General features: G+C 44.5%; 1 protein-coding gene across 3 annotated transcripts in view; it reads left to right on the forward strand.

Annotated features, from left to right (window-relative positions):
• Positions 1 to 23243, forward strand: part of RTTN (rotatin) — a 685521-nt gene that overhangs the window by 591364 nt on the left and 70914 nt on the right. For 2 of the 3 annotated variants that reach the window (XM_029590897.1, XM_029590898.1), the window contains exon 45: positions 9866 to 10068. The exons of the other annotated variant lie outside the window; for it this stretch is intronic. In XM_029590897.1, coding sequence (XP_029446757.1) covers positions 9866 to 10068 — 203 coding nt within the window. The remainder of the gene's footprint in view (positions 1 to 9865; positions 10069 to 23243) is intronic. 3 annotated transcript variants of the gene reach the window in all.

Below are 23243 nucleotides of genomic sequence, written 5' to 3' on the forward strand. Positions count from 1 at the left end.
CTCCGACTTAATATCATAGCGATATTAAGTCGGAGGCCCCAAAAATAAAAATAAATTAAATTAAATTAAAAAAATAAATAAATAAATCTGCCCGCGGGTTGGAAAACGGACGCTCAGCTTTGCCGGCATCTGTTTTCTGAACCTGTGGCTGTCAGTGGGTTCGACAACCGATGCCGGTAAAATTAAGCGTCGGCTGTCAGACCCACTGACAGCCGCCGCTTCTGCCAATAAGGAGGCACTAGGGACGCGTTAGTGTCCCTAGCGCCTCGTTATTAGTGCACACCCTAATTTAAATAAAGAATCGTGCGCCCAGGAAAGGTGACTCGGCGCGTCAGGAGAGTGTGCGCTCACTTCGGAGCGCCGGCTCGCCTGCAAACTTTACTGAATGGACCTGAATGTAATTTATTTGAAACAGTTGATTTACTTTCCAACTCACCAAGATGGACACATTTTGATTTATTATTCTGTCAGGATTTGAAAGATCAGTCAGATGAAATTCAGGTAAGGAAATATTCTGTTCCATGGTCAAATCATTAGTTGCTATTGTTTTTAATGAAAAATGAGGAGGATATCCAGACATATTAAATAAACAAAAGTTTTGTGATCTAAGGTAGATCCTTCTTAGTGATGGCATTCAGGCCACGATTGTCTATGCATGGCCTGAGGGAGCCATCTTTCCTTGCGACAAAGAAGATCCCAGCCCCTACCAGGGAAGACGAAGGACAGATAAATCCAAGTTCCCTTGAATGTAAGCGGACATGGCCTGAATCTCTGGAAGAGACAGGGAGTAGACCCATCCGCTTAGAGGTTTGGCTTTTGCAGTGAGGTCAATACCACAATCATATGATGCGATGGGGTGGCAATGCGATGAGTTATCAATATTTCAGCTTTATTTTTTGAGAAGCCATCCTTGTAATCTGCATACTGCAGAGGGAATCCTGGAAGTAAGGTGGCCACAGTCACTGGTCAAGGAAGTTTTACAGGCTCCAAGAAGGATTCTATGCATTTCTGGCCCCATCGTGTGAGTTTTAAGGTAGATCAATCAAAGGTTGATGTTGCTGGAGCCACGGCAACCCCAGGATGATGGGGTGGATTGCTCAGGAGATCACATGTAGACTGAGTTTTTCCCATGCTGGAGGCCAGTGAGTAGGACCACATGTACCATGGTCAGAATGACTTGGCCTATAAGGGGGCCTCTGTAGATGGAGGAGATTATCAAAGGAGAGGTCATTTGGACCATGGAGATTTTGTGTTGATTGATGAGTTCCTTCAGGATAAAACTTCCTCCAGAGCCAGAATCCACTAAGGGCTGAGTGGAGAAGCAAGTGGAATCCAAATCCAGTGTGACCAGAAGTAGTAGTTGGGGAGCTGGATCATGAGGCCTAGGATTATCTCCTCACAAGCATTGAGATTTTCCGACCTCTATGAACACTGAGCCAAAAAAAGGCCTCTGGCAGTGCAGTAAAGATAGGATTCCCTGTTGTCTGTGGTGGAGTCTCTCTTCTGGGGCCAAGTGGCAACGTTCCAACTGCATTGGCTCTTCTGGGAAAGGAGAGGTCGAAGGAGTAACAGCTGGAGGTTAGAGAAGATGCTGAAATTGGGGCACCAATTTGATGCTCCTACTCGCTGGATGGTTCTCTTCAGCACTTTGCTGTAGTCAGCGGTCAATTTTGCTAGTAAGGGCAATGACAGCCTCTAACATGGTGGGAAGATCCTTGGCAGCAAGCTTGTCTTTGATCTTAGGAGAGAGGCCTTCTAAAAAGATAGCAATTAAATTGTTCTCTAGCCAGATTAGTTCAGTAGCTAAAATCTGGAATTCTATTGTGTTCTCTGACAGGGTTCTGGAACCTCAATGGAGATGAAGCAGGTCGGAAACTGTTGCTGCACAGCCAGGCTCCTCAAAGACAATTCAGAACTGCTCCTTGAACTGTTGCACCAAGAGTAAGAGGGGGATCCCTGCGTTCCCAGGGAGGAGAGGCCCAGGCCAGAGCTGTTCTGTCAAGCAGAGAAAGGATATATATAGTTTTAGCCTGGTCATTGGAAATAGTGGTGTTGTAGCTAGAAGTGCATATCGCACTGGTTCAAAAATCCCCGACAACACTTGTGTCCCTGGCATACCAGGATGGAGTTAGTAACTGTAGTATTGGACAACTGGAGACTACAGGAGGTAATGGTGCCGGTACAGGGAAGGTGATATCGCAGAAATGGTAGGGGTTTTCAGGTGAGTGGATAGCCGATCCATCGAGGCGGTTAGAAGTTCCAGGGCCCTTTGTTGCTTTGCAACCTCTGGGCTAGGCCAGGAATGGCCTAAAGCAAAGTCTTCTGCTGACTCCATGGCCTCAGCAGCCTGTTGCATCTATGGACCCGTGGGCTGAGGCAGACCCGGACGAAGCAGAGACCCGGACGAAGCAGAGACCCAGCAGGAGCCCATTCCAGCCCTCTTTCCCCTCAGGTTAATCGTTTGGGTGCTGGGGCAGGCAGGTGGGGGTCTCTGCTGATTGCAAAAGTGGTGGGTTTTGAATAGCTTGGGTCGTAGGCAGGCAGAGATCAGACAAGTCAAAGGTCCAGGCGATGGTCAGAGGCTGACTTTTCTTGGCGTGATGATTTCTTCAATGAGAATGTTATTTGTTGTTATTTTTAATGCTCCCCCCTACTTAATAATGTGTGCTGGTTTAATTAAAATGTATGCTTCTTTTTGGATATAATTCCATAATACTGCACTGTTAAATATTTATTATTCCTGATATTTCATTTCATTTCATCTTATGTAAACGATTTAATAAATATATATTTATAAAAAATAAAATAGACAATCAAGAAAAGCCTCTTTTAATTACCCTCTCTAGCAACTCTTCAACTCCTCCCTTGCAGGCCAGTACTACACACCGGAAACAGCAGTAGCTGCTGAAGCTTGATCCTCAAGGTCCTCTTGCTTAGGGCCTAAATCAGGCACTTTCCTCAACCTTGGAAGGGTAAGAAGAGTTGAAAGTCACCACACCACTGGTTGTCTTTTGCCACCTTCAAGGCTGGAATTTACTCATGATGCTTATTCTTCTCTAACTTCTCAGGGATGGGAAGCAAATGGAACAACATGATCATCTGCCCTCTATGGCTCAATGCAACCTGCTGCCTGAGGCAACAGATGAGATGGCACCCCCCCCCCCCCCCCTTGAAACTCAAGGCCAATTTCTCTCTCACATACATACCAATCATCCCCCTAACCAATCTCTCTCTCACACCAGTCATCCCCTCCTAACCAGTCTCTCTCTCTCTCACACACACCAGTCACCTCCCTGACCAGTCTTTACCTCTCTCACACACATACCAGTCACCACCTACCTTTTTCTGTCTCTTTCACCCACCAGTCACCTCCCCAACCTGTCTCTCCTTCTTTAACACACACCAGTCAACCCCCCAACAAGTCTCTCTCTCTCTCTCTCTCTCTCTCTCTCTTACACACACCAGTCACTTCCCTGACAAATTTTACTCTCTCTCACACACACCTGTCATCATGTCCCCCCACTTTCATACCCTCCCCCTGTCTTCCTCCTTTCTTAGCCCCTCTCCTCTCGTATTCATTTCAGATTGGAAAATTGATTTGCATCCTTTTCACTCCTCTCCAGCCTTCCGCTGACTCAGAGTGCCTCTTAAGGCCACAGATAGGGGAGTAGCCAATGTCAGAGGCATGAGCTTTTGTCCCCACAGTGCTACTGCCAAAAAGGGGCCTGCTCAGGGTCTTTCACTCCCCATCCCTGGCCTGATCCAAGCTCTGCAATGCTGCATCTTCTCATGTGTTTCTTTGGACCCTTGCCTCCCCTCCTCCTACATCCTGTTTTATATGCTGCTTGAGCCTTGTGGCTGACTCCACCACCTAATCTCTGCCTGCCTTGACCATTGCCTGGATACCGACACTGCCTGATCTCTGCCTGTCCTGATCATTGCCTGGATATTGCTGCCACCTGATCTCTGCCTGCCTTGAAGAATGGAGTAACAGCCTCCGCTCCCACAGGCCTCAGCAATTCACATGCAAGGAGCATAAATATTTACCCAAATTTCTGCTATTCCGATGGCGGCAGCAGGGCAGGCAGCAAAAACTCAAATAGGTAGTACACAATCAGCAGCAGGAACCACAACTCACATAGGCTGCGCCACCACAGTTCGCTATTACACACATAGCATTTCTTGGGGGAGGAGCGGGAGAGGCCCTTTGACCAACCTTGAGCGATTTCTCTCCATCCACCCAGAGTTACCCATACTCTGTGCCTTCAACACTGGGGTCAGGAAAGAGGAGCCTTTGCCGAGGGCAGCCTTAAGACAGCTTGCGCTAAAGCTGCTATACTGACCGTGAGGTGAACGAACGGCACTGTAGGCTGCTGCCCTCTCTGTCTTCATGGTGAAGAGGATAATGAGGTGGATGGACTGAAACCTCGGATCTACCCATTTAGAACTGATGCTCAGTCGACTCTCATGGAAATTGGAACAGGCAGGCAGTTGAACCAGAGCCAAACGCCTGCTTGGCACAGAATTGCTGCAGTCACTGTGTGCAATGGAAATCACTACAGTGCAAAGCAAAACATGTGCAAAGAATGGCACATTTTCCCAGGCAGTGTAGGAGTCCCTCCCTGCCAGAAGAGGAGGAGTTCACCATAGTCCTGCAAGGAGAAGATTGAGAGTGGTCACAACACACTTCCTGGTGCTTTGCGACCTACCGGTTGAGAACTGCAGCTCTAATCTGAAGTATGGCAGACAGGCTATTCAACTTCTAGGATTGCCCGACAATCGACTTGTTCATGTCAGAGAACAACAGGAAAGTAACAAAAAATGTTACTCCATTCTTCAAAGCAAGTTCAGATCCACTCAAGAACACTTTTCTGTTCAAGTGGAATGCAGATCTGCTGTATGCATTTCCTCCACTTTCGCTGATAGCAAGAATGGTGTAAATTTTTATGCTCCACCGTGGCTCAGGCAAGTGCGGTTTTTACTTCTTCAGTCTGGCAATTTGCTCCCTGAGATCCAATCCAGTTCTGCTAAGTAGGAGGGTTTTCTTTGTCATCCAAACCTCCCCTTTCTTGGCTTGACAATAGATTTTGAGCATTTGATAGTCTTATCACTATTATGCTCCAGGAAGTTAAAGACGTGATTTCAGCCAGGAAGACATCTACTAGAATAGCATACAGTTTTAAATGGAAGCACTTTTCATATTGGTGTTAGGCTTTATGAACTCATTTGCCTGTACTTCAAAGGACATAGGTCAGTACTTGTTCTCCCTCTCGTCTTCAGGCATCAGTACATCATTGTTCAAGATACATCTCCATACAGTTGTCATTTACCACAATCAAGTGTATCTCTATACATCCTCTGGTTTCAAAGGTCAAGAAAGGCTTGTAGCATATGAATCCACCAGCTGCTAAGCCATCAGTGCCATGGGATCTTAATGTTGTATGGGCTAACTGAAGAAGTTGTTCTATGAGCTGTTACATTCCTTATAGATCCTTACCTGGAAATTGGTGCTTCTAGTCACCATTACTTTGGATAGAAGAATCCATGAACTTCAAGCATTGGTTCATTGGAAAAAATTGTAGAAACTTATAAAGAATAAATTCACAGAACAAATAGACATGATTTACTGAGATACAGCCATCATGGATTTACCCAAGGGAAGTCTTTGCTGATGAATATACTACATTTTTTTGAAAGGGTAAATAACCATGTGGATAAAGGTAAACTGGTAGATGTGGTGTATTTGGATTTTCAGAAGGTGTTTGACAAAGTCTCTCATGAGAGACATCTAAGAAAACTAAAATGTCATGGGATAGGAGGTGATGTCCTTTTGTTTATTGCAAACTGGTTAAAAGATAGTAAATGGAGAGTAGGATTAAGAGGTCTGTTTTCACAGTGGAAAAAGATAAACAGTGGAGTGCATCAGGGATATATACTTGGACCAGTGCCTTTTAAGATATTTATTAAAGATTTGTGAAGGGGTATGATGAGTGAGGAGATCAAATTTGCAGATGGTACAAAATTATTCAGAGTAGTTAAATCACAAGCAGATTGTGATAAATTGCTGGAAGACCTTGCGAGACTGGAAGATTGAGCATCCATATGGCAGATGAAATTATATTTGGATAAGTGCTAGGTGATACATATATGGAAAAATAACCCTCACTGTATTTACACAGGTTCCATTTTAGGAGTTGCCATCCAGGAAAATGATCTGGGTATCATAGTTGATATTACATTGAAATTGTCGGCTCCATGTGCCGTAGCAATTCAAAAATGCAAACATTGTTAGGAATTATTGGGGGGGGGGATATGGTAGAGATCTACAAAATCATGAAAGAATTTGAACGTGTAAATGTGAATCAGTTATTCACTCTTTTGGATAACACAAGGACTAGAGGGCACTCCATGAAGTTAGCAAGTAGCACATTTAAAAAAGATTGGAGAAAATTCTTTTTCACTCAATGGAAAGTTAAGTTATGGAATTCATTGCCAGAAGATGTGGTTAAGGCAGTTAGCATAGCTGGGTTTAAAAAAGGTTTGGATAAATTCCTGGAGGAGAAGTCCATAAACTGCTATTAATCAATAGAGAATAGCCACTGCTTGTTGCCAGCATTATTTATTTATTTATTTATTTATTGTTTTTGTTATACCGAGTTTCATGATAGGCATCACATCAACCCGGTTTACAAATAACAAGGAGTGTAAAGCATAACGTAACGTAAAAAACAATATTTTCAATAAGAACCTTGAACTTTAAATACAGTGAATCAGAAAAAGGGAGAGGGAAAGTTACAAAAAACAAGGAAAATAAACTTGGGATGGAAGGGGAGAAATTGAACAGCACAATATTTACATTTCAGCCTATTGATACATTAGAATAGCAAGTGAAAAATGAAACGGTACATAGGTAATCAAATGAATAAATATGACAGTTGTGAATGGTAATAGTATGATAAATATTCAGCAGGAATTAGTGAGAGAGGGTTTGAGGTTGGTTGATTCGTGTTTACATTCCATTATTGCATACGAGTTAGTGCTAGTGAGAGGAGGTTTTATTCAAGGCTTGGAAATGCTTTTTTGAAAAGCCAAGTTTTTAGTCTTTTCCTAAATGTTAAAGAGCATGGCTCTTGTCTCAAATCAGGTGGGATCGAGTTCCAGAGAGCTGGACCTGCTGATGAGAAGGCTCTGAGACTCAAGGATTTATGTTGGTAGGTTTTGGCCTTTGGAATTTGGAGTGACTCTTTGTAGTGTTCCCTGATAGGCCTGGCGGAGGTGAATTTTTTAAGTGGTATTTGTAGGTCAAGTTGCGTGTGTTGGTTGATAGTTTTGTATATGATGTTAATGGTTTTGTACATGATTCTATAGTGGATCGGAAGCCAATTAGTAGCATGGATCAATTAGTAGCATGGATCAATTAGTAGCATGGATCAATTAGTAGCATGGATCGGAAGCCAATTAGTAGCATTCTATAGTGGATCGGAAGCCAATTAGTAGCATGGGATCTATTTAATGTTAGGGTTCTTGCCAGATACATGTGACTTGGATTGGCCACCTTTGGAAACAGGATACTGGGCTTGATGGGCCCTTGTTCTGCCCCAATATGGCATACCTTATGTTCTTATATACACTCTGGGGTAGATTTTACAAATCTACGTGCGCGCGTACTTTTGTTCGCGCACCAGGCGCGAACAAAAGTACGCGGGATTTTATAAGATATGGGCGTAGCCTATAAAATCCAGGGTCGGCGCGCACCGAGCCCTGTGCGCGCTGCCCGTTCCCTTCCCCTACCTAACCCACCCCCCTGGCCCTATCTAAATCCCCTCCCTACCTTTATCTTAAAAGTTATTACTGCCACCGGGCAGTAGTAACTTACTCGCGCCGGCACAGCAGGTCCCGACACAGGCCGCTGTGTCGGGGCACTCGGCCACGCCCCTGGACTGCCCACATGTCCCCAATCCTAAACTGCGCCCCCTGGCCACGCCCCCGACAGCCCCTTTTTGCAAGCCTCAGGACTTACGCGCGTCCCGGGGCTTGCACGCGCCGCCGAGCCTATGCAAAATAGGCTTGGCGCGCGCAGGGGGGATTTAAAAGGGTTACACGCGAACCTTATGCGCTTAACCCTTTTAAAATCCGGCCCTCTCTATATCATCAGTTTTTCCACAACAGAATGGTGCTCCATACTCTACGTTTCTGCCAAAAGTAGTTTTAGCCAATCATCTGAATCAAGCCATTGTTTTGCCCAGGTTTTTTCCAAGATCTCTTGAACATAAAGGGGAGAAGGCTCATCATTCACTACACTGTAGTAGAGCCTTGGCATATTTAAAGAAAACTCAACCGCCTCATCAAATTTCCTAACTTTCCATATCTTACGATCCTAATGGACTGGGAATAGTGGTTGTAAAACATAAGTTGTCTAATTGCCTAGCCGACAATATTGCCCATTACTATTCTTTGGCCAGTCTCCAAACCCAAGACTCTGTCAAACTCATCAAGTAAGAGTCATGGCTGCCTCATTAGCTCACCTAAGATCATGTCCATTGATGACATCTACAAAGCTGCAAATTGGTCATTAATTCACACCTTCACATCCCATTGTTTTCTAGGTCAGGGGTGGCCAACTCTGGTCCTCCAGGGATACAAATAAGCCAGATTTTCAGGATATCCACAATGAATATACAGATTTGCATACAGTGGAGGTAGTCATGCAAATCTATCTCATGCATATTCATTGTGGATATCCTGACAACCAGGCCTGATTGTGGCTCTCAAGGACCAGAATTAGCCACCCGTAATATAGGTAATCTCTCAAGAAATGACAGTAGCTTTGGGCAAGCTGTTTGCAGAACCTGTTCACCCAGTATTCCACTCTTCACCACAAGGTATGGATTGCTTTTTCAGTAAGTGCACCGCTACACAGAACAGCAAGTCAGAACACAGCTCCTTGAGAGAGTTAACGTCACAGAAAATCACTTAACTTTTTGTTGATCACACTTTTTGAAAATTTTTTCGACAGAATATTTTAAGTAAAAATAAGGGATAAAGACCGGTGATTGCAACTATTGGCTAACAGATTTCTGTATCATCAGATTGGTGCCAATGCTGAGGTCTTCCCTTTAACAAAATTTAATAAATTTTTATATAAAAAAGATAAAATAATATACAAAGCATTTTTGGTCATAGATAATTCAGCCCTGCTTGTCAATAGAAAAAGCAAGTTTGCTTACCATAAATGGGATTCTCCATAGACAACAGGATTAATTAGCCCCACTTAATATCTTACCACCTCCCTTGGAGAGTCAATTGCTTTTCTAAAGCTAAGCTGTATAAATGAATGAGGGGCTCATGAGGCAGTGTGTGCACAGAAAAGTTTGCTATGCTCCGTAATAAAACTTCACTGAGCTAGAGTGATAGAGCCATTCAGCATCTTCTAGCCACATGTCATGGCTAGTTAATCCTGCTGTCTACAGAGAACCCTGTTTACGGTAAGCAAACACGTTTTGTCAAAACCATCATTCACCAATCACACAATCTCTCCCAACTCTTTTGGATTTGTCCTTACCCCAGTCAGAGCTATTATATAAAACTGAGGGAAGTCAGAGAGCTACAGCGTAGAATCTACCATGAATGGGCAGTGAATGGCTTTTTTTCAGAAAACTCTTGAGAATAATGTGTTCATTCATTGACTGGCATGGCCTCATGACTGACTTGTGTGACTGATGAACTGTTTTCAGAAAATGCCTGTTACATGTAAGCAACTTTTATTCTCTTGGATTTTGCTATTAGAACACATTTTGCCTACTACATACTGTGCTTCATGAATGATGTCAAACTCTATGTAAATATGACTTTTTTTTTTTTTAAGCCGCCTGTTCCCTTTGTTGGACAAATGTTGGACCCAGTCTTGTGCAGTCATCTCAGAGATGCCTGGCTAGCAATTCTCTGATGCATAGCATTGTGAAACTAGCTTCTCAATCAGCCCTTGAGAACAGCCCAGTTCAGCAAATGGCTTTTGCTCTGCTTTCCAATCTTGCCGTTGCTCATGACTGTAAAGGTGTGATACAAAAGGTAAGTGTTCCATATCTCACACTGAAATTAATAGAAAACAAAGCTTGAAAAAATGATTTACATAAAATTAAAAGAAAATGTTTTTCTTACAGTGGCTGAGGAATGAATTTATGCTGGGCATATCAGATAAAAATAATCAATATTTGTTGATTTGTGACATGAAATGCACACAGCATGTAATATAAAATAAAAAATAGAACTGGGACAAGTGTTTGAGGCTTTTTATTTAGTAAATATTTCTATCTGGATGACTTATACAAATTCAAATATTTTTTTTATACAGATGAGTCAGAGAGAATATGCCTTACAAGTATATTTCAGCATTTGTTTTAGCCTGTCAATTTCATTGAATAGTAATAGCTCAGTTACTACTGACATGTAGTATTACTTATTTTAGGATCAATTTTCTTCTTTCTTCTACCAATACAAGTGAACCTCATGTGCTTGGTACAATATATCACTGAGCCTCAAAAAAAAATACATAGTAACATACTGTATATGTTTGCAGATAAGAATCATTTGACCTACCCAGCTTGCTACACAGCTCTAGCTAAGGTTGTCTCCCAACTGTCAGACTGATAAGCTTGGCCAATGATACTAATGTAGTTCTGATCATTATCCTTCTTTTTCCTTATCACTCACTCTATCAAGGATATTTCCCAGGTATCAGCCTAAAAACTTGTCTGCCTGCAGCAAGCCACTCCTTGTATTTTATTTCCATATCTGTGAAGTATAACTAAGTCAACCTGCTGTTCATGCTAGGTAATCTGCCACCTTACCATCAATTATTTCGGATAATGTTCCAAAATACTACTACAGCTACTGTGTGCTGGGTTACCATGCCATCTCTTTTGGGGAACTTGACACATTAAAGTCGGCTCTGTACAAACGGGCTTTGTCATCACCTATTTTTGGTCCTCTGCTTGTCTGGTTAGAGAACATAATATAAGAACAGAAGAATTGCCATACTAGGTCAGACTGAGGGTCTTTTTTTGAGATGCAGCAATCAGAATTGAACACAAATAGTCTCACCATGGAGCAATACAGAAGAATTTTGACATTCTCCTTTCCTTTCCTAATAATTCCTAACATTCTATTTGCTTTTTTGATGGCTGCTGCACACTGAGCCAAGGATTTCAGTGTATTGTTTATGATGATGCCCAGATACTTTTTCTGAGTGTTAACTCCTAATATGGAACGTAAAATTGTGAACTACTTTACAGTGCGGGTTACTTTTCTCTATGTGCATCACTTTGTATTTGTCCACATTACATTTTATCTGTCATTTGGATGCCCATTCTCCCAGTCTTGCAAGGTCTTCTGCAATTTTTCACAGTCCACTTGTGATATCAGTACTCAGAATAAGTTTGTGTCCTCTGCAAATTTGATCACCTCACTCGTTGTTCCTCTTTTCAGACATTTATAAATGTATTAAAAAAGCACTGGTCTCAGTACTCTCCTTAAATGTAAATAAAACTGATCTGCTTATCCTGATAAGTTCCCCTGTGGTTAATTTACTCACTGAACTAATATTCTATGGCTGTAACTATTTAATGCCCAGCAGATCCAGAATCTGTGAGTTATAATTCAAATTGCTCTCTCAACAAAGGCCCATATTCAGAATGTGATGTGCTGCTTTGTTCAAGATCTGCATGCTTAGACATTTGAAACCATTTCTTTCAGCTGATGATTTCCGCTCTGTTTTTCAGACCCTAGTCCATACTGGACTTGATTACTGCAATACCTTGTTCCTTTGTCTTTCTAATACTTCTCTTAAATCTTCCAAATTGTTCAGAACTCAGCAGCACATATTCTGTCTGCTGTTGATCTTAGACAAAATATTACACTGTTCTAAAGTCGTTCCACTGGCTTCCTGTCCAGTGGAGAATAAAATGTGAAATTGCTGTCTGAATTCATACGATGTTGAATTCATATGTTCCCTGTACATACCCGGATCAGTCCAGACTCCTGGGTTTTGCCTCCCCACCAGCAGATGGAGACAGAGAAAGTTGTGACAGACTCTGCCATATATCCCTGGGTGCCACCCACAGTCTGCCAGTATTACTCAGTATCAAAGCAGCATGGCTCAACAAACTAACTATATACAGGAACCATAAACAGAACCGGATCACTAACCCCCAATCGTGACCCTAACCCCCAAAAACTGGGTAACCAAGACTGATCTGCAGACCAGAATAAATCAACAGTAAACGAGCGGACTCTCCATTATGTCTATGCATTAACTGACGCAGAATCCAACGAGGGTGGGGTTCTGGACTGATCCGTGGTACTACAGGAACGAAAATTATCAGGTAAGAACCAATTTTATTTTCCATATATATTCCCGGATCAGTCCAGACTCCTGGAATGTACCAGAGCTTACTTACCGGGGATGGGATCCGAAGAGGCTCACTCTCAGCCCGCCTGCACCGAAACCGTCCACATCCGGAGCCTGAACAACCAGACGGTAATGTCTTGCAAAGGTATGCAATGTTGTCTAAGTGGCCGCTCTGCAAATTTCCTGTGGAGAAATCTGCTGGCATTCCGCCCAGGAAGCTGCCTGCGCTCTAGTCGAATGTGCCTGAATTCCCACAGGCAAGGGCTTACCATGCAGTATCACCTCCTTCAGCCAGCGGGCAATCGTGGTCTTCGATGCCATGTTACCTCTCTTTGGACCAACCCAAAGAACAAAGAGATGATCAGAGACCCAAAAGCTATTAGTTACTTCAAGATAACACAGTAACGCCCGAACATTCAACTTTCGTAAATCCTTAAAAAATGGATCCAACCTATCCAGATTACAGAAGGACGGAAGCTCCACAGACTGATTCAAATGAAAAGCAGAAACCACTTTTGGTAGAAAGGAAAGAACTGTCCGCAGAGACACCAGAATCCGAAATCCGCAAGAATGGCTCTCTACACGACAAGGCTTCAAGCTCGGACACCCTCCAAGCGGAGGAAATTGCCACCAAAAATACCACTTTCAACGTTGCTCTTCGCAAAGGTTCAAAAGGCGCCAAACATAAGGCCCTAAGGACCAAGTTGAGATTCCAGGAAGGACATGGTGAACTCAGCAGCGGTCACAAATGCTTCACCCCCCCGTAAGAAACGAGAGACATCCGGATGCGCCGCTAATGCTGTCCCCTGAATGGAACCACGCAAAGATCCAAGAGCCACCACCTGTACCTTTAAGGAACTACAGGACAGTCCTTTAGCAAAACCTGCTTGCAGGAAAGCCAAGATGTCAGGGATGGATGCACGAGTGGGCACCATCCCCTGGTCTACACACCATGACTCAAAGACCTTCCACACGCGAACATAGGAGAGAGAGGTGGAAGTCTTCCGTGAACGCAACAAAGTAGTTACCACCACGCCCGAATAACCTTTGTCTTTTAGACGCCACCTCTCAAAAGCCAAGCCGCTAGACAGAAGCGATCAACCTGGTCGAAACAGATGGGTCCCTAATGAAGAAGGTTCGGAAGATACGGAAACCTTAGGCACCTTCTACTGCCAGATTGACTAGATCCGCAAACCACGGACGACGCGGCCAATTGGGAGCCAATAAGATCACGTCGGCCAGATGACTCTCTATCCTTCTGAGCACCTTGCCTATTAGAGGCCAAGGGGGAAATACATACAGCAGAACATTTGTCGGCCAGGGCAGAACCGTCCTATTCTAGATCTACGGGCCCTCAACAAGTACCTCCAACGAGAAAAGTTCAAGATGGTCACCTTGGTCTCACTTCTACCTCTCTTACAAAGAGGAGACTGGCTCTGCTCTCTGGACCTTCAGGACGCATACACCCACATTGCGATAACTCTAGCTCATCGCAAATACCTGAGATTCTTAGTAGGCCTCAAGCACTACCAATACCGAGTGCTTCCATTCGGCCTAGCATCTGCTCCACGAGTCTTTACAAAATGTCTCCTAGTCGTTGCAGCATTCCTCAGGACACAAGGTGTTCACGTCTACCCCTATCTGGACGACTGGTTAATCAGGGCTCCCACTCAGCAAGCTGCTCTGTCGTCCCTCAATCTAACCTTACACACTCTAATTTCGTTAGGGTTTCTCGTCAGTTACGACAAATCCTACTTAGTCCCATCTCAAACCTTATCATTCATTGGGGCAGACTTGGACACTTTACAGGCAAAGGCTTTCCTGCCTCAACAACTAGCACTCACCATCGTGTCTCTTACTCACCAACTGCAGTCTCAGCACGCTGCGACTGCATGCCAATTTCTCTTCCTCCTGGGTCATATGGCGTCCTCAGTCCATGTTCACACCAATGGCTCGCTTGGCCATGAGGCTCATGCACTGGACTCTGAGGTCTCAATGGACTCAAGCTATTCAGCCTCTGTTGACCATTGTCCACATCACCGACTCACTCAGTCTGTCCCTCGCCTGGTGGAAAAATCAGACAATCTCCTCCAGGGATTGCCCTTCCAGGTTCCGCATCCTCATATCATTCTCACCACCGACACTTCCAGCCTTGGGTGGGGAGCCCATGTAGCCGATCTGCAAACACAAGGCTCTTGGTCTCCAGAGGAAGCCAAACACCAGATAAATTTCCTGGAACTTCGAGCAATAAGATATGCTCTCAGGACTTTTCAGGATCGCCTGTCCAATCAGGTCATCCTAATTCAGACGGACAACCAGGTGGCCATGTGGTACATCAACAAACAGGGAGGCACATGCTCCTTCCTTCTATGTCAGGAAGCTGCGCAGATTTGAGCAGAAACTCTCTCCCATTCAATGTACCTCAGGGCCACCTACTTGCCGGGAGAGGACAATGTGCTGCCAGACAAGCTGAGTTGCATCTTTCAACCGCACGAGTGGTCACTCAACCCCTCAGTAGCGACCTCCATTTTCCAACAATGGGGGTATCCTCAGATAGAACTCTTTGCGTCCCCTCAGAACCACAAAGTGGACAATTACTGCTCCCTCATTCGCAGCAAACGCTCTCAGCCCAGAGACGCATTCTCCCTCTCATGGGCAACCGGTCTGCTTTATGCATTCCCTCCACTTCCTCTTCTCTCAAAGACTCTCGTGATGTTACATCAGGACAAGGGAACCATGATCCTGATAGCACCTCACTGGCCACGCCAAGTGTGGTTTCCCTTACTTCAGGATCTCTCCATCCGCAGGCACATTCCCTTGGGGAAGAACCCGCTCCTGATCACTCAAAACGACGGGAGCCTACGCCATCCCAATCTTCAAGCCTTGTCCCTGACAGCATGGATGTTGAAAGGTTAATACTTCAACCACTTAACCTTTCAGATCCGGTTTCCCATGTCTTGATTGCTTCACGAAAGCCTTCCACGAGAAAATCTTACTCTTACAAATGGAAGAGGTTCACGTCATGGTGCTCTTCTCAGTCCCTTGACCCCTTTTCCTGTCCAATCCCGAAGTTTCTGGACTATCTTTGGCATTTGTCGGAATCAGGTCTAAAGATGTCTTCCATCAGAATGCATGTCAGTGCGGTAGCCGCCTTCCATAAGGGTATCGGAGATGTTCCTATATTAGTACAACCCCTTGTAACACGCTTTTTAAAAGGCTTGCTCCATATCAAGCCTCCATTACGTCCTCTGGCCCCTTCTTGGGACCTTAATCTAGTTCTGGGTCAGCTCATGAAATCACCATTCGAGCCTCTTTACTCTTGTGAACTACGATATCTCACATGGAAAGTGATTTTCCTTTTGGCAATCACTTCAGCGTGCAAAGTTAGTGAATTGCAGACCCTAGTTACCTATCCGCCTTACACTAAACTTCTGCAGAACCGGGCGGTACTCCGCACTCACCTTAAATTCTTACCTAAGGTAGTCTCGGATTTTCATCTAAACCAATCCATCATACTACCTTCCTTTTTTCCCAGGCCCCATGCCAACCCAGGAGAACAGGCTCTGCATACCCTTGACTGTAAACGAGCTCTAGCTTTTTACCTAGACCGTACAGCGGCCCACAGGGAAAGCACTCAGTTGTTTGTCTCTTTCCACCCTAACAAGTTGGGAAAACCTGTGGGTAAGCAGACTCTCTCCTCCTGGTTGGGGGACTGCATATCCTTTTGCTATCAGCAAGCGGGCATTCCATTTCAAGACCATGTTAAAGCACACTCTGTGAGGGCCATGGCGACTTCAGTAGCACACCTGCGATCGGTGCCGCTTCCTGATATTTGCAGGGCTGCAACCTGGAGTTCTCTCCACACCTTTGCAGCCCACTATTGCTTGGACAAAGCCGGAAGACAGGATTCCATCTTCGGCCAGTCTGTCCTTCGTAACCTGTTTACAACATGACGTACTAACACCCTTCCGCCTGCCCGGTGGGGTTCAGGATGCCCTCTCCCAAATTCCACCCCAGTTGTTGTGCCTGTTGCATGCCTTTGGGTATATTTGGTGCAGGTTTGGACATCCTCAGCTCGGTACTCACCCATATGTGAGGACTACCATCCTGCTTGTCCTGTGAGAAAGCAAATGTTGCTTACCTGTAACAGGTGTTCTCACAGGAGAGCAGGATGTTAGTCCTCACAAAACCCGCCCGCCGCCCCGCGGTGTTGGGTGTGTAACGTTTTGTTATTTTATTTTTCGGCACTGCCTGTAGCTTTCAAATAAGACTGAAGGGGGACCCCTGCTGGCTGCAGGGTTAGTGCCATGCTGGGCATGCCCAGTAGGGGCCAGTCAAAGTTCTGGAAACTTTGACAGAAGTTTTCCGTGATTGGACTCCATCCTGTGATGTCACCCATATATGAGGACTATCATCCTGCTGTCCTGTGAGAACACCTGTTACAGGTAAGCAACATTTGCTATATACATAAATCCCCAGAATACCTTAAAGGGCCAAGATTAAGAATCTTGTGTGGTCCACCTTAAACCCAGCCAGAGAGCGAACTCCGCTCTCTGGCTGGTATTTATTCCCCTGTGTAGGGGAATAAATACTCAGGCAAACAGAAGACCAGGGTAGCCCAGGATGGGAGGAGGAGGAAGCACCAGACAATATATCTGAATACCCTACCCTTTTGTTACAAAAACTGCTGAAGTAAGCTGGCTGTTGTATTTCTTTCTAAACTATTGACATCATAAATATGAAACAGTTTTAAAATGTAAATTAAACATTTTTGCAAAGTTTACCATCTTTAGTGAAAAGTGGAGTTTGAAAAGTATTTCTGTAATCTATTTTATCAGCTTCTACTATTTTAGCTTTTTTTTCAGTAAAATGATAAAAAAAAAATATTGTTAGTACTGCTGATTTAAGGAAATAGTCTTATCCTTTCTATCCATGAAAATCTATATAGAAGACTTTGAATCTTTTTCACTATTTATTCATTTTCCAAACTATCAAGTAACTTGGACAGTGGGGTTGTCTTGAAATTCACAGAAGTTCTCTAGGGGAATATATGCATGCACATAAATATATGTAATTATACGTAGACAGAATTCTTTGTAAGAAGCGATTTGTATGCAGTGAATGGCAAGTCCATCATAGGAAGGAGATCTAAATTCATATATACAGAAAGTGATTACTTTTTTATTCAGTTCATTAGACAAAAAGGAAACAAGCTGCCATGCATCTCTCCAAAAATAAAATGAAGCCATCAGCTCATTTGCTTATTACAGTATTTATTATCATTGATTCTACAGTAGATATGCATTAAAATATTGCAGGGGTTAATTTAAGCCTGGCCGCATTCGTGCAAGATCCACTTTGAAATTATGCCAGGAAATCTACCCACACACATATAAACCAGCTAATATGTGCAGATAGTTTTATGGTGAAAGACTATGTGCATACTTTTGAAAATTAAGAAGTATTCACATAGTTACAAACCCTTTTCCATTCCCAACCTTGGGGACATATTTTGTCATAGCGAGTAAACTTATGTGATAGAGGACCTAAACACATATGTTTATCCATATATAGCGGGCAATTTCTTTAAAAGACCTTTTCCATGAGTAAAGTATTGTTTTACCAGTGGAAATGGCTTTGAAAATTACCTTCCCTGTGTGCGAAATTTCAAATCACTTTACCTAAATATGATTTTCAGCTAAAAAGCTTTAAAATGAACATTATACACAAAAAGTGTCGTAGATATACAATAATTTAACAAAAATAGAAAGTATAGGAATGGATAAAAGAAAAACAGGCAATAAAAATGGATATTTCAATCATCTGGAATCCCTCGAGTTTAGAATATGATTGTCCTTTGTGGATAAATATGATAGTCAAGGTTTGTGAGTAAACAGATATCTAATAAGGCCAATTCTGGAACCACATATTTTATTACAATACTAGCTGTACCCGGCCACGCGTTGCTGTGGCTCAGTCTGGTTAAATGGAAAAGAAAGAAAAGAGAGAGTGCACGTTTCGAATATGGTTAATTTCACAATGCTTGTGGGTATACAATATTTTTTGTTGTTCCATTGTCTGTGCAGATATAGAGATTGTCTGGTTTGCCGACTCTAGAACACACAACATATAATTGTCCACGTTAGAAGCAATCCGTGTCTAGATGTAAACCGCATAATTCTAGAAATTAAAAAGAATTAAAAAAGAAAAAACATAAACTATACTCACTAAATGAACTGTATGGTAAATGACACAGCTCAATTCCAACGCAATGTCACACAAAATAATTACATCAAAATGAAAATAAATCGAAATCTTTGAAAATTCAATTTAACAATGCAATCGGAAACATTGAAATGGAATCGTAAAATATTTAGTCCAAGCCGTTAAGCCCGTTAAAATGGGCAAGATTTTTGTCCCCTCTCCTCCTACGTCTTTGCTCTGCTCCACTTCCCCCCCCCCCCCAGCACCACGAAGGGCCAGAGGCGGCGGCGGTGGTAGGAGCTGCAGCGGTGACCGAGGGGGATCTCGCGAGGCGTAATGGTCCTGCCATCCCAACTCCCTCCCCCCTTTCCTGGTGGCGAAGGGACAGGCTCAGACCCCTTTCACTCTATCCTTACAGACCCCAACTCCTTTGCTCTCCCATTCCCCTCTACACTGAACCCCTTCCACTGTAACCTATAGGTGGAGAGCTGGGGGGGTAGAGAATCTCTCATACAGCCCCCTACATAGGCTTCCTCTCTTTCTCTCTCTTGCACATACACTCTCCTTCTGTCCTTCACACACGCACGCCCAATCCATCTCACACACATACACAATCCCTCATGTAGTCTCCCTCTCTCTCTGGCCCTCACACTCGCCTTCAGTGCACATTACCACACTTCTCTCTACACAGTTAAAACGGGCGGGATTTTTGTCCCCTCCTCACCTAAGTCTTTGCTCTGCACTCGCAAGAGCTTGCAAAGTTCCCACGCCAGTTGTGTCTGGGAGAGAGAGGAAAACACTCCCCCTCCCCTCGCAAAGGGTAGCCGGCAGGCACTGCAGAAGATTTGGGTCACATTGCCTAGCTTACTTTTCTCTTTCTGGCAGACCTGTGCCTTTAAGAAATCCAATCGGGGGCTTGAAAGGGAGGAGGGAGCAGGGCTCTGGCTTTCACTTTCGTCATGGTGCTTTGCTGGGAGTGGGGGTGGAGCGATGCCCATGTAAACTCTTCCCGTGGTGGCTGAGACCCACGGGCGGGCTGACAGCACTGCCTTCCCCCTCCCCCCCCCCCCCTCCGCAGTTGCAGGATATTTACTTGGCTTCTCCTTATCTGCGGGACTCAGGGGGCGGGGGATAAGGGCGAGCTGTTCTCTGTTCAGCTCTTTGCACTTTGGCTGCTGCAGGCTGCAGCTGCTTGTGATCTCTTCACAGCCGCTTTCTACTGCATTTGCTCTGCTCCGGCCGTCCCAACTCCCTCCCCCCCTTGCCCGGCAGTGGACGGACTGGCTCGGCGACTCTTCTACCCTTTCCTCCTCCTGTGTGTAACTGTCCGGCAGTCCCTACTCCCTCCCCCCTTCCCCAGCGGGGGAGGAACGGGCTGACCCATTTCTCGGAGCGGCGACTCATCTGCCCTTTCCTCCTCCCCTCTGTGACACCCAGCATGTAGCGCAGAGCTGAATGGTCTGCACATGCGTGGTAGAGCTGCTCTCTACTGCGCATTTGCGGGCCGTGGGTCAGAGCCCATTTATATTGTAGACAGCGTGTGTTGCTTGTACGTCCAACAGATGGCGCTGTTTCTCCAAAAAAACATGTTTTTACCTGTCACAGGTGTGACATCTGTATAATATAGGTATATAAAAACACGCGCGTATTCGAATGCAACGTTGTGTCAAAATTTCTAAGCAATCGGTGAAAAACCTTGGGAGATTTAAGATTTTGAATAAACAAACATTTATATTTTTATTTATATAGATTATAATTATAATATGTGTGATAGGGATATCATGGGAGTCCCGCTCTGCTCTTTAGGATTTAGCATTAACCCCTCCACTGACAAAGCACAACTTTCCAGTACACAGACAATTCAGTATTCAATATTTTCATTATTTTTCTTGATAGTATTAATATTTTGCCATTTTTAACACCCTAAACTGGGGGGGTGTACAACAAATTTCATACAAATACAATGAGTTTCTTTGTCAAAGAGTGCAATCTAAGTGGGTACCTCAGGAAATGAGAGAGAATACAATTTGTCCAAGGTCATAAGGAGCGTCTGTAGGAGAAGCAAGATGACAACTCATAGCTCACAACAGCAGAGAATATATCAACACACTACAGCAAGGGTAGGAGTAGAAGGAAATGGAATCTATCTAGTCCACAGAAGGACCTCACCCAAGGCATCTCAAGTAATAATGCCATCAGATAGGAACTATGCCTTCAAATCCCACTCCCACTAGGACCCTATGACTTTGCACAGCCATCTGACATATTTGGAAAGTGACAAATATGATAGGAAGACTTGCTCATCTCTCAGTATTTCAGCACAGTATAGGGATAATGCATGGCAAGGACTAGACTGAAATGGACTAGACAAGGACTGGGCCAGATAAGGACAGGACAAGACAAGGAGCACAGAAGGCCCAAAGGCCACAGGGCAAGGAAGTACTAGAAGGCTTGGAGTCCACAGGACAAGGCATGACAACAGCTAGAAGGCCCAAAGCCACAAGATAAGGTAAAGTAAGAGCTAGGAGGTCCGAAGTCTACAGGACTAGGCAAGGCAGAGCTAGAAAGCCCAGAGGACTAGGCAAGGCATAGCAGGGCCAAGCAAGGAGCTGAATAGACTCAATGACAAGGCACTGGGTTGTGAGAGAAGCAGGGCTAAATAGGGCTGGCTCTGTTGAGTCATGGTCCAGGAAGAAGGTAGCTACAGTGAGAGAAAAGGTAGCTCCATGAGGATCTGTTGTGAATGACGTGAGCATTAGCAGACATTCTGCTGAGAATGGAACCTTTGAAATCTCTGTCCTGACACATCTTTCACGTTCCACATGAAGTGGAGTATAAAAGAAATAAAGAACAGGAGGTGTCAAGGCCTAAATCCTGTAATTTTCCATGTGAGGATAGTTTGAAAGAATTTTGATTAAGAACATAAGAAATGCTATGCTGGGTCAGACCAATGGTCCCTCAAACCCGGCATTCTGTTTCTGACCGTGTCCAATCTGGATCACTTGGAAGTACCTAGCAGATCCTAATGGGGCAATCCATCCCCTGTTGCTTAATCCCAGAAGTAAGAGCCATCAATCCCTATGTCTAGCTTGCTAATAACTGCTAATGGATCTGTCCTCCAGAAATTTGTTCAAACTTATTTTAAACCTATCTATACTATCAGCCTTGACAACATCCTCCTGTATAAAATTCCACAGAACTGGAATTTATCTTGTAGAACTGTGTTGGAAAAGGGAGAACTGACCAGACTGACTTCTGACTCTTTTAGAACAGCTGCTATTCAGGAAAGTCTGTGTATCTGCTGTTTGCCAAGTGGAGGCTCAAAATACAGGGAGTGAATTGACCCCAATAGAAAGTGGCTGTTCGGTAGCTTCAGTGTTATATTATGATTGTAATTGTTTGTTTTACTTTTGTGTAATCTATTTAAAGTTAATAAAAGCAATGGCGTAATAATTTTTATTTCAGAGTTTTTCCCCAAATAGACTCAGCAAAATCTTGTTCAGAATATAGTGTGATGTAGTTTTAATGCACAACTACTGTGGAATCAGTGTTTCTTGCAAGCTGTATTGTATAAGAAAAATACAGTACAGTAAAAGGGATGCCAGTTAATCAAATAGGCTTGTTATCTGGGATCCCTCTGCTTCCTGCTCCAGGGCCTCCCCTTCCAGGCAACATCAGGCAGGGAACAGGAGGGCAAGATCAGGGAGAAAGGGGGTAAGGCTGGAGTGGACAAAACTACTCTGCTTCCCAATACACTCTCTCCCTTTCTTTCATTTCCTCCTCCCTTTCTCACACCAAAGGTACTGCCTAGGGGAGATGCCACTTAAGAGTATTTCCAAATGGTGAAGTACCAGAAAATGGAGTTTTTACAGTAACAGAGAATGAGCTGCTGATTTTATTTTATTTTCTAATTTTTCATGCAAATACAATACTTAGGGGTAGATTTTCTAAATCTATGCGCGCACGTACTTTTGTTCGCACACCAGGTGCGAACAAAAGTACGCCGGATTTTATAAGATACGCTCGTAGCCGCACCCGTGTGCCGACACCCGTAGCCGCGCTCGTGTGCCGACCCCGGCACCCCCTTGCGTGTGCCGGGGTCGGCACACGCAAGGGGGTGCACATTTGTGCAACTTGCACGCACCGAGCCCTGCGCGCGCTGCCCGATCCCTCCGAGGCCGCTTCGAAATCGGAGCGGCCTCGGAGGGAACTTTCCTTCTACCCCCCCCCTCCGCACCTTCCCCCCCCTTCCCCTACCTAACCCACCCCACCCCGGCCCTATCTAACCCTTCTCCCTACCTCTGTTGCTAAAGTTACGCCGGCTGGAGGCCAGCGTAACTCTGCACGTGCCAGCAGGCTGCTGGCGCGCCATCACCCGACCCGGGGTCGGGTCCGGAGGCCTTGATCACGCCCCCGGGCCGGCACCATGCTCCCAAGAATGCCCCGAAAATCATGCCGCCCACCCGACACGCCCCCTTTGCGAAGCCCCGGGACTTACGCGTGTCCCAAGGCTTGCGCGCCGCTGAGCCTATGCAAAATAGGCTCGGCACGCGCAGGGGGGTTTTAAAAGGGTTATGCGTGTAACCCTTTTAAAATCTGGCCCTTAGTGTTTCAGTGCATATATAGATTGTTT

Source organism: Rhinatrema bivittatum, chromosome 2, assembly GCF_901001135.1.
Source record: "Rhinatrema bivittatum chromosome 2, aRhiBiv1.1, whole genome shotgun sequence".
In the NCBI taxonomy this organism is placed as follows: Eukaryota; Metazoa; Chordata; class Amphibia; order Gymnophiona; family Rhinatrematidae; genus Rhinatrema; species Rhinatrema bivittatum.